At 37.1% G+C, this 16,246-nt stretch overlaps 2 protein-coding genes across 4 annotated transcripts; one reads left to right on the top strand and one right to left on the bottom strand.

The window, feature by feature from the left end:
* The first annotated feature begins 702 nt into the window (after window positions 1-702).
* On the top strand, window positions 703-4,445 carry LOC119784620 (beta-1,4-galactosyltransferase 1-like). 3 transcript variants are annotated; one of them, XM_038286767.1, is made up of 3 exons: window positions 703-1,008; window positions 1,383-1,852; window positions 2,833-4,445. In XM_038286767.1, the coding sequence occupies exons 2-3, from the start codon at window positions 1,472-1,474 to the stop codon at window positions 3,499-3,501; spliced, it is 1,050 nt and encodes a 349-aa protein (XP_038142695.1). In that variant the 5' UTR covers window positions 703-1,008; window positions 1,383-1,471; the 3' UTR covers window positions 3,502-4,445. The 3 variants fall into 3 exon arrangements, with proteins under 3 accessions (XP_038142695.1, XP_038142694.1, XP_038142696.1); XM_038286766.1 differs by having other exon boundaries at window positions 703-1,852; XM_038286768.1 differs by having other exon boundaries at window positions 703-1,856; window positions 2,837-4,445.
* A 6,300-nt stretch (window positions 4,446-10,745) lies between these two features.
* amer2 (APC membrane recruitment protein 2) lies at window positions 10,746-15,046 on the bottom strand. The gene has a single exon (XM_038286748.1). It carries the CDS (start codon window positions 14,833-14,835, stop codon window positions 12,757-12,759), a length of 2,079 nt encoding a protein of 692 aa, XP_038142676.1. The 5' UTR covers window positions 14,836-15,046; the 3' UTR covers window positions 10,746-12,756.
* Between the last annotated feature and the right edge of the window lie 1,200 nt (window positions 15,047-16,246).

Genomic DNA, 16,246 nt, shown 5'->3' with positions numbered 1-16,246 from the left:
TTTTCTCAGTGAAACTTTCTATGGAACAATTAACAAAATAGAGACGTGCAAGCAAACTTGCTTAGCTTTGTTCATTTCTCCACCGCTTTGAATTCTTATCAAGATACTGTTTTTACTAAGAAAAAAGCACATTCTGCCAGGATGGAAACAGAACCGCTGCTTTGCCACAAACCACATACCAAGGTTTGTCTGCTAACTTCCTTTGCTGCATGCCATTTGCCATTCATGCTACAGTTAAACAGCCCCTATTGTTGTACTGATACACAAAAATTTGAATTCCATTTACTGTATGGCCATGTTTCCAGATTTTTTCCAGCTTTAATCAGTTTTCAGTGTTTTTATTTATTTATAAACTGTAAAATACAATACTTTTATTCTTTTTTTCTTTACATATTCATAACTTGGATAATAAAAAAACCTTTTCTAAAGAAGACCTTTTGTGTTTCAGTTATGTTGACACTAAGATACTCTTCAGTGAGGAAATGTTTAATTTTGTGGCTATGCTTCATCCCCCCCAAAATGCATTTCTTTTCACTGTTTGTCAGTTTGTTTATTTTTTCTTCCTCAGCGTACCCTGCTGTCAGCCTTTGGGTGGTCTCAGTTTCCTCATTGTGTTTGATGGCACTCCCCTTTCTGAACCTGTGATTGGCCGGCGCTCTTGTAAAAGGGAAGTCGGTTACTTATCAGTGACATTCCAGTTTCGAAACTTGCCATAAGAGGAAATTAGTCTCAGTCGAGTTCCAGTGAACGGAGGACAGTGCTGCCATCTTATTTATGGTGATCTAAGGGTTTTTCCTTTTTTTGACAGACTGACAGTTAACAGGCTGATAACATGGACCACTGCGGGCATCAGATAGAAGAACAGAATCTGAGGCTAAAGCTGGGGATGTCTTGACAGCTTCTTTCTATGAAGGCCTTCGGAAGGCCTTTGGGTTGACCTGCTTAGACTCAGCACCTTTAAACAAATTCCAGTAGAGGGCATACTCTGACAACATACAGACTTTTAAGGTTTGTCACTAAATTAATATTGCTGCTGCTTTGAGGATATTTTTCACCTTCATCAAAGTGAAGTCTTTTTTTAGTAACAAAATAATTGTTCTCAATATAGTTTTTTGTTTCTTGTTAAATTGTATGTTAACACCAGTACCTCAAAGAAGTGTATGTAATTGCAATAATAGTTTTTATATAAAAAAAAAAAAAGGTTTATGACAATCATCACAAACTGAGCCAGAAATGTAGAATGTAGAAAAAGCCTTATGATGATTTTAAATGTAAAACTTTAAACCGTACGTTTAGGCAGGCGGTTAAACCTGATATGCTGAGTTAAACAAGGAAGTTGATGAAGGGAAAAAAAAAACTGATCTGGTTTGTCTTGTTTTTAGAGGAGGTTTGACTTGCAAAGAGAATACAGGAAGCACAGTGGTGAAAGGTCATTTCTGCATGCCAGCGCTGAACACCGAGGATTTTAAACATGCTGAAGAAACTATTGGCCTGTTTGTCCCTCTTTGTCTTCATCAGCCTTTTGTTTTATGCTGTGGTTTTATTCTACGGTAAAAATCTTAATTTTTCAACTGCAGCTGTTCCTCGCATTGTATTGAACAGAAACCAGAATTTCTCCTGGAAGATTCAGGATGATTTACAGGTGACTGAAATCAGCCATGAAATCACAGTGGTGCCAGTCATCTCAAACAGGACTTTGGAGCCTTGCCCTGAAACCCCACCAAATCTTGTGGGTCCTCTCCTTGTGGAGTTTAATACAAAACGGACATTAGAGGAGGTTACACAGCTGGTTGGTTCTTCACTTCAGCCAGGAGGACGTTATAAGCCAACTGACTGCATCTCCCAACACAAGGTAGGTCAAAATCTGCATTAAAAGTTCATGGCAAAAATGTTCTAATAATATCTCCTTTTACCAATTGTGAACTTTTTTATTCGAGAAACATTAAAATAATTTCATAATGTCATGAGATGTTGGTTTATTTTACATTTAAAACAAAGAAATCCTGGAAACCATTTCAGAATAAAAAACAGAGAGGTTTTTGATGTTGTCACATCTATAAAGAGCTTTTTGGGTTATTCGTTTCCTCATAAATGTACAAGTTTAACAAATTTTATTGGTGGTTTGAATGTCTGTGCTTTTCTTTCCAGACAAACAAGAGTTTGTTTAATGTCAAACTTCTCAAAATTATTTTCATTTATTTTTATTACATTCACATTGAGAGCTCTTTTTTTGGATTTAATATATATATATATATATATATATATTAATATCCTTTAATTTTCCTTCATGTTTCACAACCTGAAGTTAGTTTTCACTAACCCCCCCAAAAGAACAATAACAACATTAAAGATGAAAATTAAATTATGAAATGATGAAAATGACCACATCCCTGAAAAAGTGGAGAGATTGACATCCTTAGAAAAAGCTAACTGGGTTTCTTTCCTTTTTTCTTAATGTAGATTATAGAAGATTAGACTTGTTTATAAGAGCCCTTTAGTTAAAAAAAAAAAAAAAAAAACTTAGAGGTGGACATACAGTAAATGCCATATCAATAAACTAACATTTTAATGTTAATATTCCTACAAGTAAAAGAAAACCTTAGAATAATGTTTGTAAAAGAAAATGTATTACTACTAAAAAGAAGTTATGTAATTTAAAACTTTTCTTCTTTAGAGGAGATCTATCAAAGAAATCCCTAATATCTGAAATTCACTGACAACCACAAGTGTTTTTTTGTTGTTTTCAGAACATAAAAAAACTATCAAATGAAAGTAATCTCACCTGGGCTATTGTTCTTTTTTGTTGTTTTTTTATTTTATTTTTTTGTTTAGGTAGCGATCATCATCCCATTCAGAAATCGACACGAGCACCTCAATCATTTGCTCTACTACATTCATCCTATCCTGATCCGCCAGCAGTTGGATTATGGCGTGTATGTCATCAACCAGGAAGGGGAAGGAGTGTTCAACAGAGCTAAGCTGATGAATGTTGGCTTCCTTGAAGCTCAGAAGGAATATGACTATGAGTGCTTCGTCTTCTCTGACGTTGACCTTGTGCCCCTCGATGACCGTAATCTCTACAGGTGTTTTGATAATCCAAGGCATTTGGCTGTTGCTATGGACAAGTTTAACTTCCATCTACCCTATACTACCTACTTCGGTGGGGTCTCCTCGCTGTCCAAGCAACAGTTCTTGAAAATTAATGGCTGTCCAAACACTTACTGGGGATGGGGTGGAGAGGACGACGATATTTACAGGCGGGTCGTCTACCGTGGGATGTCCATTTCTCGACCGGATGGTGTGACTGGGAAGTACAAGATGGTCAGGCATCAAAGAGACAAACATAACGAACCTAATCCAAAGAATCCTGACAAACTTGCTAAAACTAAACAGACTATGGATAAAGACGGACTAAATTCCCTTAGCTACACAGTTAAGGAGATCTTAAAAAGACAATTGTTTACTTTTATTACTGTGGATATTCAAGCACCTGCAAGTTAATGACAAGACAAGTGGAGAAGCATAGGGGGAGCTGTAATATTGAAGTATTTGTGAAGCTATTGTATTTTAAATAGCCTTGATTGGTGAATGGGGTAGAATATATAAAAATGTGTATGCATAAATGTGTCCAGGGATGCCATAAAATGAATGTGTCACAATTATTGTGCAAATTTTGACATCACTTAGATTGTTTTTTTTTTATACATATATATATATATATACAGTCTATAAGAAAAAGCTAGACATGAAAGCTCATAAAAAAGTAAACATTTGATCGTTTTCATCTCTGTGAGAATTGAAGTTAAGCTTAGATATCTGTGTGATGTGTGTAACTGAAGCACTTTATCTAACAAAGATATCAGCATCAGAATTTGTTTCTTTTGTTTAGTAGAACTCTGTTGGGATTTTTTCTTGTGTGTTTTTAGTTTGTCTCTTTACAGTCCTTATTTTTATTTATAGGTCTTGATTTGAGTTACAAAATATAAGTTCATAATAATTAACCAAAGCTTTTTCTTTTGGTGTTGCCTTATTTTTAGTTTGCTTATTGAGAATTAAATAAAGTGCAGAGATGGGTGCCTTAGTTAGAGCTATTGCCTAGAGCAAGTCGGATAATTCTTTGGAAATTCCCTTGTTATTCAATATATATTAGGACAATATGACTTGAATTAGAAATGCTCATTCTCTGTTACAAGCAGCATGACCACAAAAAAAAAAAGGCTGTGCTGATGGAATCGACTGTAAATCTACAGATCACTATGTAATCTTAAAGGATTAAATTTGACTTTTTTAGGTGATTGGTTCCTATAAGATGTCATATTACCAGGAGATTGTTATAAAGATGTCAAAAGTGGTGGAAGAGAGCAATTTTGTCAGCCAAAAAAATATATTAATGTACTTTAACTGATTTGGTGAATAAACTGATTGGGAGTCTACTCATTTAAAAATATGACAGCTGTAAAGTTGATCATAGTGGTAAAGGATCGTTCTACTATAGGCATAGATCTATTAACGAGAAGTTAATTTAATAGTAGTTTTCCCCTTTATAAAACAATAAATACTGTAGTTTAAATCAGAAGCAGCTAGCATAGAACACCTACCTTTGGGATTTTACTGTGGAATTTTTCCCTTCTGTTTTTTTGTGGTATTTAAAAGAAATCTGTACAACTGCTGGAAACACCTATGGCCCAATAGGAATTTTAAGTGACAGGGCAGGAAAAACTAGTAAAACACCTCCATCATCTAACAAAAATGACTGCAGAGGAAAAATACCTAATATAAGTTTGCTTAAACCACCTAGCACAAGAACAAAAGATCCAGTTAGGTTAATTATTATAGTATGAATTACACAACAAATACATAAAGTTTCAACTTTTCCATATAAAACTATTTCAGTTTTTCTTCTCAGGGAAGAATCCATTAAAAAATACTTTAAAATGTACAAATTATCTTGAATTTATTTCTTAGCATCAGTCCTGCTTTTTTATTCCTACACTTTGTCTCATGTTGTTGCCCGGTTTAGAAAAAAAAAGGATTTCATTTAAACTAAAGTTGATTTTCATCTTTATAATTCTTTAAGCTTTTTTTTGCTTGTTTTATTATTAAAAATTGTTGGCAAGAGAAACAATATCTTTGATGACAGATGTAAGTTTTATTTGGTAATTAGAATAACAACTGTGGTTTTCTTATAACTTTAAAATAATTTATATAATTTGTGTCACAGGGAAGTAAAAGTAAGATTTCTACTGGCATTTAGCTTTTATATCCTTTACTTTGTAACACCTTTGCTATTTTAGAAATGAGATAGTTATCATAACCGAAATGCTTCTGCACAGTTGTCAGCTCACAGTGATTAATGGTGATGGTGTTAATGCACAGCATGGTGAAAGGTCACATTTAACAGAAATAGTTTAGAGAACAGTTAAAATGAACTATTTCTAGTTTATGGCCCATGAGTTTATGGTTATGAGTCCAAATTCCTTATGTGACTTAGTTCTTATCAAGTCATTGCTGATCATTTGCAACCTGGTCTTTGCTGATTTATTTACACCCGTTTTATCACCTACTGTCCCACAGTTAGAACCATATTTAAAATTTTTTGAAGTTTAGCAAATAATACTCAGATTTGCATCTTTCCCTGATGTGGTTAAATAGTGAAAACAATGTCTACAGCTTTCTTTTGCTTCAGCATAAAGTAATATTCCATTTCCCCCACATTGGGTTGGATTAGTTCATTTTTAAGTCTTGAAGTTCAAGTCATGTATAAACATACCCTTCTGTAATGTCCCTTTGGGATCAGTGGGCTGCCATCGTGGGGCGCCCAGGGAGCAAGCGGGGGTTAAGGGTCTTGCACACAGACCCAGAGTGGCAGTCTGTGGGAGTGGGGCTCTAACTCAGAGCCTCAGGATTCCAGGGTCTATGCCCGAACCACTAGGCTGCCACTCCCTATTGTTCTGTAGCGTCTGTCTGATGCAACTTTGTCTCAACCTATATTCCATCACAGAGCTCCTCTGGTTCTCTTTTAATTCATTGCAAGGTGTAACTTAAGTTTTTTTTTTTAACCTTTAATCGTCCTCATTGATTTAAAATATGTTCATGAGTTGATGAGAGTCTCAAAGCTTAACAGATCATTATATAAGTTTCTTTATGCAGTTTGTGATGCATTTCTATGCAAGAATTTATTCAAATTTCTTTTTTAGTGAATTGTTATTAAAATGTGAGGAAGTAATCTTATAAAGAGACATTTAATTATTTTTTTCCTGCTTTTTCTGAGCTTTAACATGAGAGCTCTTCACATGTCCTCGTATACAAGTGAAATGGAAACAAAAATTGTAGGGTGTAAGGTAATTTGGATTCTTGAATCATAAGAATTAAAACAGATCACTGAACTAGTTTGACTGTTTAAGATGCCGATCAGTTAATATTAAGGCTTCTTCACAAGTTTACAATAACTTGCTTTTGTTTATTAAACAATTGTTTTTAGGTTAATTATTATTTAGAGCTTTAGAGGTTTTCTTTTGGCCTTTTTGGTTCTCACTTCTCATCTTGTGATTCATAATCTAATTTCATTTTGCATCTCTTGAGCTAAAATTTAATTTATTCAGATACTTCCTGCTTTATTCTTTTAGGAAAATTTGAGTTTCTCACAATAAGGAACTACATGCTTGATGTAGTGCTTACTGAAAGCCATGTGACTATTAAATAACTCTTTAAAAAAAACACAAAAATTTTTGTTTGAAAAGTAAAAAGTCCCATCAGTGGAGGAAATGCATTAATGGCATGCACATGTTCCGCAAACACAGTCTACTTACCTTCCTCCATTTGTTTGAGTGTCAAACATGTTCAATCACTGAGTCAAAAAACTGGTTTGCTAAGAGATTATCCACAAGAGACTAAAGCAACAATGCTTTGACATAAACACCTGAGTAAAAGGTTAAATATGGGCAAGAAAAATTAAGGTAAAAGGTGAGAGAAAGAAATCCATGAAATCTGACTAGTGTCAACCAACTGCTCCTGTTTATTTAGAAAAGTTAAATAACTTTTTTTATATATATATTTTGTTTAGGGTTTTTTTCTTCTGTGTTTTTATGTCTAAAACATGTGCTAATGCTGCTGTCGAAACCAGCAGCATTAGCACATTTGAATATGTACATCCCCATGTAAATTTGGAGTCAGTGGATACGTACCTGAATGAGTGCTTTGCTGCACCAGTTCAACTCCACTACTATCCCTCAGTGTGTGTTGGGAAGCCCACCCCCACACCGTCACCCCCTTTTTCTCCATTCACCTCCCCATCTTTCTATCCTCCTCCCTGCCCAGCCCCCTCTTCTCATTGGCTGACCTAGTGGAGTTGCTATGGGAACAACTGCCAAGAGGCTGCCATGCAGAGTGTGGGGTGCTGCTTTGGAATGGTTCTCCATGATACACTAACTGCCACACATTTATTGAGGTCAGGGATCCCTTCTTATCAAGATGACATCATTTTCAAAAGCCTTGAAGATGAAGTGTCCACACATTAACTCTACTTTCAATAATGTACTCTGGATCCATTTTCTGAATTGTTTTGTGCACATGCAATAAATGATTCAAAGGCTCAATCTTGAGTATTATTTACACACAAGAATCCCTCTCACTTATCTTTGCAGCAAATGTAATTGTTTGCTTTGTTCAGATTTTTTCTTATGGAAAATAGTTAGATTAGAAATATACGAATGAAAACCTTAAAAGAACTGCAATTATGCTGAAATATTAATGCTGGTTTTGTTTTGTTATTTGTTTATCTATAACAATTTAATCTAAATTCTCGGTATGGTTGTGAAATTGTGCAGTAGTTCTGTTTTAAACAGTTACTGGTGAAGAAACTGTTGATCAAATCAAGTGGATCTCAAAACATTAGAACGTAATAGACAGCTTCTTTATTTTGGTTATGTTTTGGTCTTCAGAAAGAGCGGTGACTCCACAGTTGATCACCCTCCAAAGGAAGAGATTGTTGCTGCTCTATCAAAGATGATTTATGGAAATTTAAGTGAAAGGAAAATTGTGCACAAGAACTAAGAAACACTCACAGCTTTTTGAATAATTATGGAGCAAAGCTTATTAGGGAGTATTAAACATCTTCAATGGGCTTTTATATATTTTTTGACCTGTTTGCAAACTTGTCTGAACTAAAATCCATAGCGATGATATCGGATATCATCAATAATGAAAAGAGAGACAACAAACTAACAAAGCAGCTGGGCTAAAAGCCGCTGATGAAGCAACCTCAGCAGAGATAAAAAGCCTGATAGCATCAATGCCACACAGTGATGCAGTTAGAAGGAGACTTGAAGAGGGATTGAGTGCAAACACTTCTTACTTGATTGGCATATATGTTAGAAATAATTTTAATAATTTTTTCTTAGTTTATTGTAATATTAAAATTTTCTGATGATAACAACTTTTAGATTGCATCAGCTGTTAGCCATTTTCGAAACATAAAAAGAAGCAGTGTCTTGAAATATAATTTGTTTGATGGACTGCTCAATCAAATTTGATTTTTCAAATTATGTTTTTGCCATATGATATTCGAATTTATAGAAGTGCACCTGCATTAAATTTAACGGCGTATTTAGTTCAGATTATTAAGAGCACATGAAATCATGAAAAAAAAAAACTTTAACATTAACCTGTACGAATGGCAACATGCAGAAGTGTCAAGTTTCTCACATGCTATGCTATCTCAGCGACACAAGTAGCAGTCTCAGTCAATAACAGTCGAAACTGAAACATAATATTCAGCTTTTCAAGAAGCTTGTAGATGTCTTAGTTACTGGAGCTCCTGGGAAGGGCTGCCTGCTGCTTTACCTTGATCTGGTTACCACAAAACAGTGGAGGTCAGCTTTCAACCAGCACTATAGAAAATAGACTGCTTGCTTATCTTTATTTTTAAATGGTTTATTTTCCCTACAAACTGTCCATTGCTGGAAACAAATGAAAAAGTTATTATACACCTAAAGTGCCTGTGGTCTGGTGTGCTGCTTAAAAAATGTTATTTTATAGTTCCATACCTTAAGTTTATCATTCCATGATGATGCATTGCTCTTCGTTAACTTGAACAAGAACCTTACAGTTCAGCAAAAAAACGAAATTCTGTTTGTGTACTTTCAATAGATTTATGCACTAGGAGCAAACACTGAGTAGAAATGCCCTCATCCTGCAGATTAATGACAAGATCAGCTGACATATATATGCATGCTCCAGCACGCAGTATTCTCACTGTCAGCAACCTTGGCTTTGACGAAGTGTGCTGGTAGAAGTGAGTGTCTTACGCAAGGCTTTTATATAAATCTCAGTGTGCAAAACAAGAGAGAGAGAGAAGGGGGAGCTGCTGCACTACTAACAAAGGGGATTGCACTGCACCAAATCCGTCTCCATATGCACTTATGCACTTTGTCAACTATGTGCCTGCTTGTTATAGTAATATCCATATTTTCTGAATCATGTTAGTATATTCAATGTTGTTTAAGATGACTTTGAATCTGATAGGTTTGAAATCTGTATGAATCAGCTGTTTTCTTGTTTTAACCTTATTGCTGTCTGACCCCATCTAGCCTTTCCTGCTGGAGAGCAAAAGAGGGTCAAAGCCTTTATCAGTCGTTAGAAAATATTGATTCATACATAGCTGACCTATTTACAAATCTGATTTAGCTGTTTTCCAATATTTTTTTTTTCATTCAGTCTGATTCAGCCTTCATTCAGTCTGAAAATAAAAGTTACAGATATTCTACTAATTTTGCTCTGATAAAAAAATAGGATAAAATGATCCCACATTCTAAGAAATCGATGTAAACGTAGATTGAAAGAGTCAGGTACTGATGTGTTAGCGCCAAAATGTTTAATTAATGGAAAAACAGTTGTTGGAACAGTGTGAGGCTGACGATTGAAAAACAACACCCGAAAAAAGGAAAACATAGCATGCTGTTTGTTGGTGCAACGAATCAAAACCCACTCACACGAAATTCTAAATTTACGATGAGAAAGGAAGAAATGTTCCAACAACTTGGAACTGATTTTGGCAGTAGTATGGTTGCCTCAGGAGTGCATTTATGTAAGATCAAAGAAATAAGGGAGGTATCATACAGGTTTGACTGAAACTCTGGCTCTGACAAGTGAAAGCCGAATTACATCAGCTTAGAAACAGAGTTAATGTATAACAGTCAGTTCAGTATTACTCCTGTTTAGCATATTCAGTTTTGTATAGACAAAGTAGTTTTAATGTTTTGTATGCCGGTGAAATTTGTAAGTAAAAAAATTGATAAATACTGTAAGGAAAGAGAGAACTTAAGTTAACATAGATGAAAATGATAAATTCAAGTGAAAACAACACTGTAAAGGATTTTGGTGCCAAAATGATATGATATTTAATAATGATGATAATATAAAAAACTTGCCATTTGGATAATACTTTTTTTTTTTTGATTCAAATGGCATTTTTTCAAATCATGCAAATTATTTTCAAAATGTTTTATTTATTTTTCTCCTTTACTGAAATCATCAATGGGGATTATCATCTTTTATTCCACTTCAGAGCAACTGTCTTGATTAGAAATGTGTTCACCACACCCACTCATTTCAGCTGGAAAAGGGTGGCAAACAATTATGGTTGCTTTTTAATTTATTGTTATCATATTTTGTTTAAATACACAATAAATTAGTATATGTATATTTTTCTCCAATCTGTTATCAGTAATTAAAACATTATAACTTGATTTAATGATGCATTCATTTATTTGCTGAATTGTGACACGTATGGACTACCAAAAATTCCAAAGTCCATTGTTAAATCTTAAAAAATAGAAGTGACAATGACAATATGTGATTAGATTAGGTCCTGATGAACAAAGTAAGTCATGGGAAAAAACATAGGATTTATGAACAGGACAAAATATCAGACATTAAAAAGGTGCTTTGCTACAGTACCAAACCTGTAATTTTATTTTGGGAATACTTGACTCTCAGTTATCAAATCTACCATGGTGGGTGGAAAGTAAAAACATTTTCATTCATTTCAACTTGTGCCCCTTAAGCTCTGACAGATGACCCCTGAGGGCCACAAGCCACACCCTCTTTTATGAATAAACTGCTGCTTTGCAAAGCTAGACACGTTAAGCAGAGGTTTGTCTTTCAGAGCATTAGAGACCAAGAAAACAGGTAAATCTGGCTTTATTGCCTTTCTGTCATTACCTTAAGTTGAGAGTAAATGACCTATTATACCTACAATATTAAGCTACATTCAGTTTAACAAACAGCTGCGGGGGATCCTGAAATCAAATTATAGAATGTGCATCAGCAGAAGAGGCAGTCCTTTAGTTTGCTTAACTTTTTTTTTTTTACCTTTTTAAGAATGTCCGACTTATAACAGTACAAAAAAGTTTGTCCTTGTCAACCATTCACATCAAAACTTGCCAAACAATCCAGAATAAGAAGGAAGTTCCCCCAACAAGTTGATACAATCACAGTTTGAGATCTGAGCTGTTTTTTTTCTTTGTTTGTTTTGTTTTTACTATTATTGATTTTTTTTTTTTTTCGGAAGTCTGAAAACATAAGAAAAACGCACTTAGAAAACTTGCTTTTGTTACATGTCCTTAGAGGACAGACTTAACCAGTGTAAGCTACAAAGAGAGCAACAGATGTCGTACAATGTGCATAAAGTGAAACTCTTCACCTCTCAAATGATCTTCCCTGACTTTTGTGCCTTGAGTGCACTGCATGCTGAGAGTAATGACATGTGTGAGCATGCTTGTCTTTTAATCTGACTCTTCTGTTTGTATACAGTGAGGATGCATCAGTGCAAAGGATCTCTCCATGTGTTATATTGCAAGATTTTGCAGGTTTAGTTAAATTAGAGTAAATCCCAGAGAAGTAAAAAAAAAAAAGTCAATAAAGTATGTGGTAGAGGTGGGAATCACCAACAACCAAATGTCAAAATTAATCAGTCCACAAACGGATTACATTTCTCAAAAAAAAAAAAAAGTAAAATGTGTTTTCTTTTTTAGCCATAAAGTCACACAGCTGCATTAGCTCTATTTGTATTTATGCATCTAAAAAACAGCATTGAACTTAGGGAATGGTCAAAAGAATACCATTTTCAAAAGTGAATGACGATAAAAAATATACTGTTCCAGGAATTTAGAGGAAGAAAAAGCTCAAATTTATGAGTTGTTTGTTATGAATGTTTTTTTTTTTTTTAGCTTTGGCTATAAAATCACAAGATTAGGAGGTAATTCATTACAAATCAAGCAAGGAAAATATGTAAAACGACAGTAAACTTTGATTGGAGTAGGTCCTTATAAGAAAACAGTAATGTCACAAGGAGTTTCATACAAAAGATGTCAAAGATAAAAAGGTGCTCTGTTGCTTTTTCCATAGTAGTAAATGAAATTTAACAGGTCCGTACTTTTTTCACAAACTTGTAGTCGAAGAATGTATTATCTCTGTTCAAGGATTGTCAACAGGTAGCCTCCAAAGTGCAAAGATTGGTCAAATGTTAATCCAGCTTCTTTGGAGTCTCCTTTTGTCTGAAATGAACAAGGCTACTGATTTTTTTTTTTCCAGAGAGCCAAAAGAAACATAGGAAATCCCTTGAGATCTGAATGGAATTTATAAGCTGATAATTCTACAGCTCAGGATTTTCAAGGAAACAACCAGTTCTGAACAACCAGGCCTGTACTATCATACATTTAACCCCAGTGTTAGACAAAAAAATTCTTTCAAAAATAACTACTTCTTGGATATGGCTCCTCCAGTTGTGTTGGCAGGTTTGTTTCCAGAACGTCGAACTGGAACCTTTGACACAGGGATTCTGGTGCGAGTTGGTTGGGGTGCTTGGGTCTTTGGCAAAGGGGTTTCTGCCTCCAGTACAGAGGACAGAGCTGACTGGCTTACAGAGTGGGGAGGTGAGGTTTGTCTGGTGCTTACTGGAATCTTGGAGTCTCGTGGAAGGCTGGTGCTGCCTTTCAAAGATTGGAACGAAGAAGAGGATGAGGTTGAAATTGGACTTTTTTGGGAGGTGGGACTCATTTTAAAATCTGCAGATGGAGAAGGGGTACTGTTTAGATCATCATCTCTCCTCTGATCTTCTCCCTCTTCAGGATCGGTGTAAAGGTCGTAAAGGTGGTCCCCAGAACAGCTATCCCTTGACAGGGCAATCTTCTGGTTTCGTTGCACCCCGCTCTCATCAGGTGTGGCTGTAGGTGTTGCTGAGGGAGTATCCCAGTATCCTTCATCGCTGAGTAGTTCTTTTTCTCCAGGTGATACAGTATGACGGCCATGTGCATGAGGGAGAGGGGGTTTACCTGCCCGGCTTCCTGCTCCGCCAACGACTGGAATCTTACTGAGACCCAGCGCCTTCACCGGTGCTTTTCTATCTGCACTTCTTTGAGCTGAGGGACGATGTGTACTAGGAGAGGTGGTGCGAGGAGGATAGGTGGATGTAAGGGTACTGGAGGAAGGCTGGTACTGATGTGGTAAAGAAGGGGAGCTCTCTCCTGCAGAAGGCAACATGTGCCAGAGTCCCTGCATATCTGCATCATCCACCCCTTCCGGGCTTGCCATTTCTTCACCCCCTCCCATGTAAGCCACCACACCACTACCAGGAGGGTGTTGCGTCGGAGGAGGAGCCACTCGGGTCCTCGCAGGGAGGCAGACAGGTGTGGAACTTTGAGCAACAGAGTACATGGGCTGGGTGATCTGGGGAGGTAATGAAGGTTTGGTTGGGGAAGCATGGGTTGTTGCACTGGATATACCAATGGTTCTCCCAACACTGGCACCCAGACTACCCCCTCCACCCCCACTGCTACTACTACTCGTACCACTTCCACCATTACCCCCTGGCCCTTCCTCATCTGCATCAGCAATAATGTCTCCACAACCAGTCAGAGAATCAAAGCTCTTCAAGGATGTGACATCTGTAAAAAGGATTGAACACAGTCGATCTACCGAGGGCTCTGAAGGTTGGTCACCCATGCTGCAGCGATCCAAAGGGGGTGTAATAAGAGAAGGGGTGAGACTAGATACAGAAGCTTTGGCTTTTTGGATGGATTGGCGCAGTGGTGAGTCGGTGGGTGTGTAAGGAATCGGGGAGTCTGGCTCACCAGATGGTCCTGGCATGGCAACACAGTGTGTGGGTGTCATGGTAACACTAGTGGTGGGAGTGTCTGACCCATGGAGGTTAGATCCTGTCTCTGCATTTTCACAGTCCTCCTGGTGATGATGAGGAGGAGGCTCAAGGGTAAGAGTAATGTCCTTCATGTTTTCAGATTCTGCAGCCTCCATGTCCCTTTCTTTCTTACTTCCCACCTCTTCTCCTTCAGCTTCATTTGTTTTCTCTTTACGCCTCCATCGCATGCTGCTAAAAAAGCCCTTCAGGCCCCTCCCTCTTCTCACAATCCCTGCCCCACCATTTTCACTTGTTCTAAAACTCCCTCGTCGGAGAAAGGAGAAGAAACTCAAGGATTTGCTAAGCGACCTCACCGGTCCTGCCTCCAGGCTAGTAAGGCCCTCCCCTCTCTGTCCCATAGCATCGCTATTAGAGCCTGATAGCCCATCATGTGTTTTGCTCCTCACAAGCTCTGCTGATGCCGCTGAACTGTTTCCATTCAAAGAATTTCCATTTTCAGAATTCCCGTTGTTTCCGCCGTTTGCTGTACCTTTGTTCCTGAAGGAGAAGAAGCTGGCCATTCCAGAGCCAGTGTGTCGCTTCCCAAAGAGTTTAAAGGCAGCTTTGTTGATCTTCCCTGCAGGCTGAGTGTCACACTGTGGAGCCACATGAGGCTCTACACAATCCGACTGCACCTCCATTATCCAGCACTTTGTTGCTCCCACACGATTGTTTCTCTCTAGTTTCTCTGACTGTCTTTATGTCCTTTCCCCTTCAGACACACAAGTTCTTTCTTCTACCTTCCACCCTGCTAACTGGTGGTCCTTCACTCCCACTCTGGCTTGCTTTAAAGCCTTCCTGCTGGTTTTCATTGCCTCCCTCCCTTCCTCTCATCTCTCTCTCTTTCTTCCTCTCTCTCTTTCTCTCTCCTAGGCAAGCACACACATGCATGCAGGGTGCTGCTCTAAAATGTAGCCATGGCAACAGGGTGGGCTAAGCAGCTTTCGTCAGTGTTGGCAGGGCGCCAGCGTCTGTCCTCCACTCCCTCCCCCATCCCTTTCCTCACCTCCTCCTCCACCTCACTTGTTACCAATCCACCATTTGCACTTTTTTGAAACAGCTACATGGTTAAAATTTCAACAATTCACTATGTTTATTCTACAGCTGTACCGCACCTATTCCAGGATATGTGCCGCTTACATTTACATAGAGGCTTTAATTTGATATGCTCCAGTTTTATGTGTTTGAATGTGTTTGCTTCCTTGTTCCTACTGATGAGTCGAGATAAAGTTGGTACTTTCATTATGCTTTATTAGTTGATATGGACAAAAGGCACCACTAAAGAAAAAAAGAGAGCAAAAACAAAGCAAAATAAAATAAGTGGAAACACAGCAAAAACACAAAATTCTATACTACAATTGTCATGACTTCTTTGTCTAACATTTTCAAAACTTTTAATCTACTTATATATTGTTCATTCCCCAGCATATATACATAAAAATCACTATGCAGACAACATAACTATAGTACATAAAAACAGATAATGAAATAAAACAAGGCTTTAGTTAAGTATTGTATGTGAATAATATAGTCATACTGCCAATATTAAGTTGTACATCCAATTTAATTGATTTATTTTTTTTTACAAAGGTATTCTGATAACTTGAACCTTTCCATATTGTGTCATGCACCAATCAGATTTACTTGCACTTAGCCAAACCTTAAGTGATAAACTAGGCTACAATAAAGGCAAAAAGTGGAAGAAGATCGAATTATGGCTTTCTTTATTTTTTGTTTTTTACCAAGTTTGGCCTTTAATTTGATTGTTAAAAGCGGGGCAGTAGGTAGCACTGCTGCCTTGCAGCAAGAAGGTTCTGGGTTCGATTCCCAGCCCGGTGTCTTTCTGCATGGTTTGCATTTTCTCCCTGTTCGTTCCGGGTACTTTGGCTTCCTCCCACGGTCCAAAAACATGACTGTTAGATTAATTGGCTTCTTTAAATACTCCTTAGGTGTGAGTGTTTGTGTCTGTATGAATGGTTGTTTGTCCTGTTGGGCTCTTTGGTGACATGTATAGGGTGTACCTCGCCTCTCGCCCGTAGACAGCTGGATATA

This window comes from Cyprinodon tularosa, unplaced genomic scaffold (assembly GCF_016077235.1).
Source record: "Cyprinodon tularosa strain WSP-4 unplaced genomic scaffold, ASM1607723v1 ctg23, whole genome shotgun sequence".
In the NCBI taxonomy this organism is placed as follows: Eukaryota; Metazoa; Chordata; class Actinopteri; order Cyprinodontiformes; family Cyprinodontidae; genus Cyprinodon; species Cyprinodon tularosa.
Note: the sequence above shows the minus strand (reverse complement) of the source record. Positions and strands in the feature narration are given on the sequence as shown.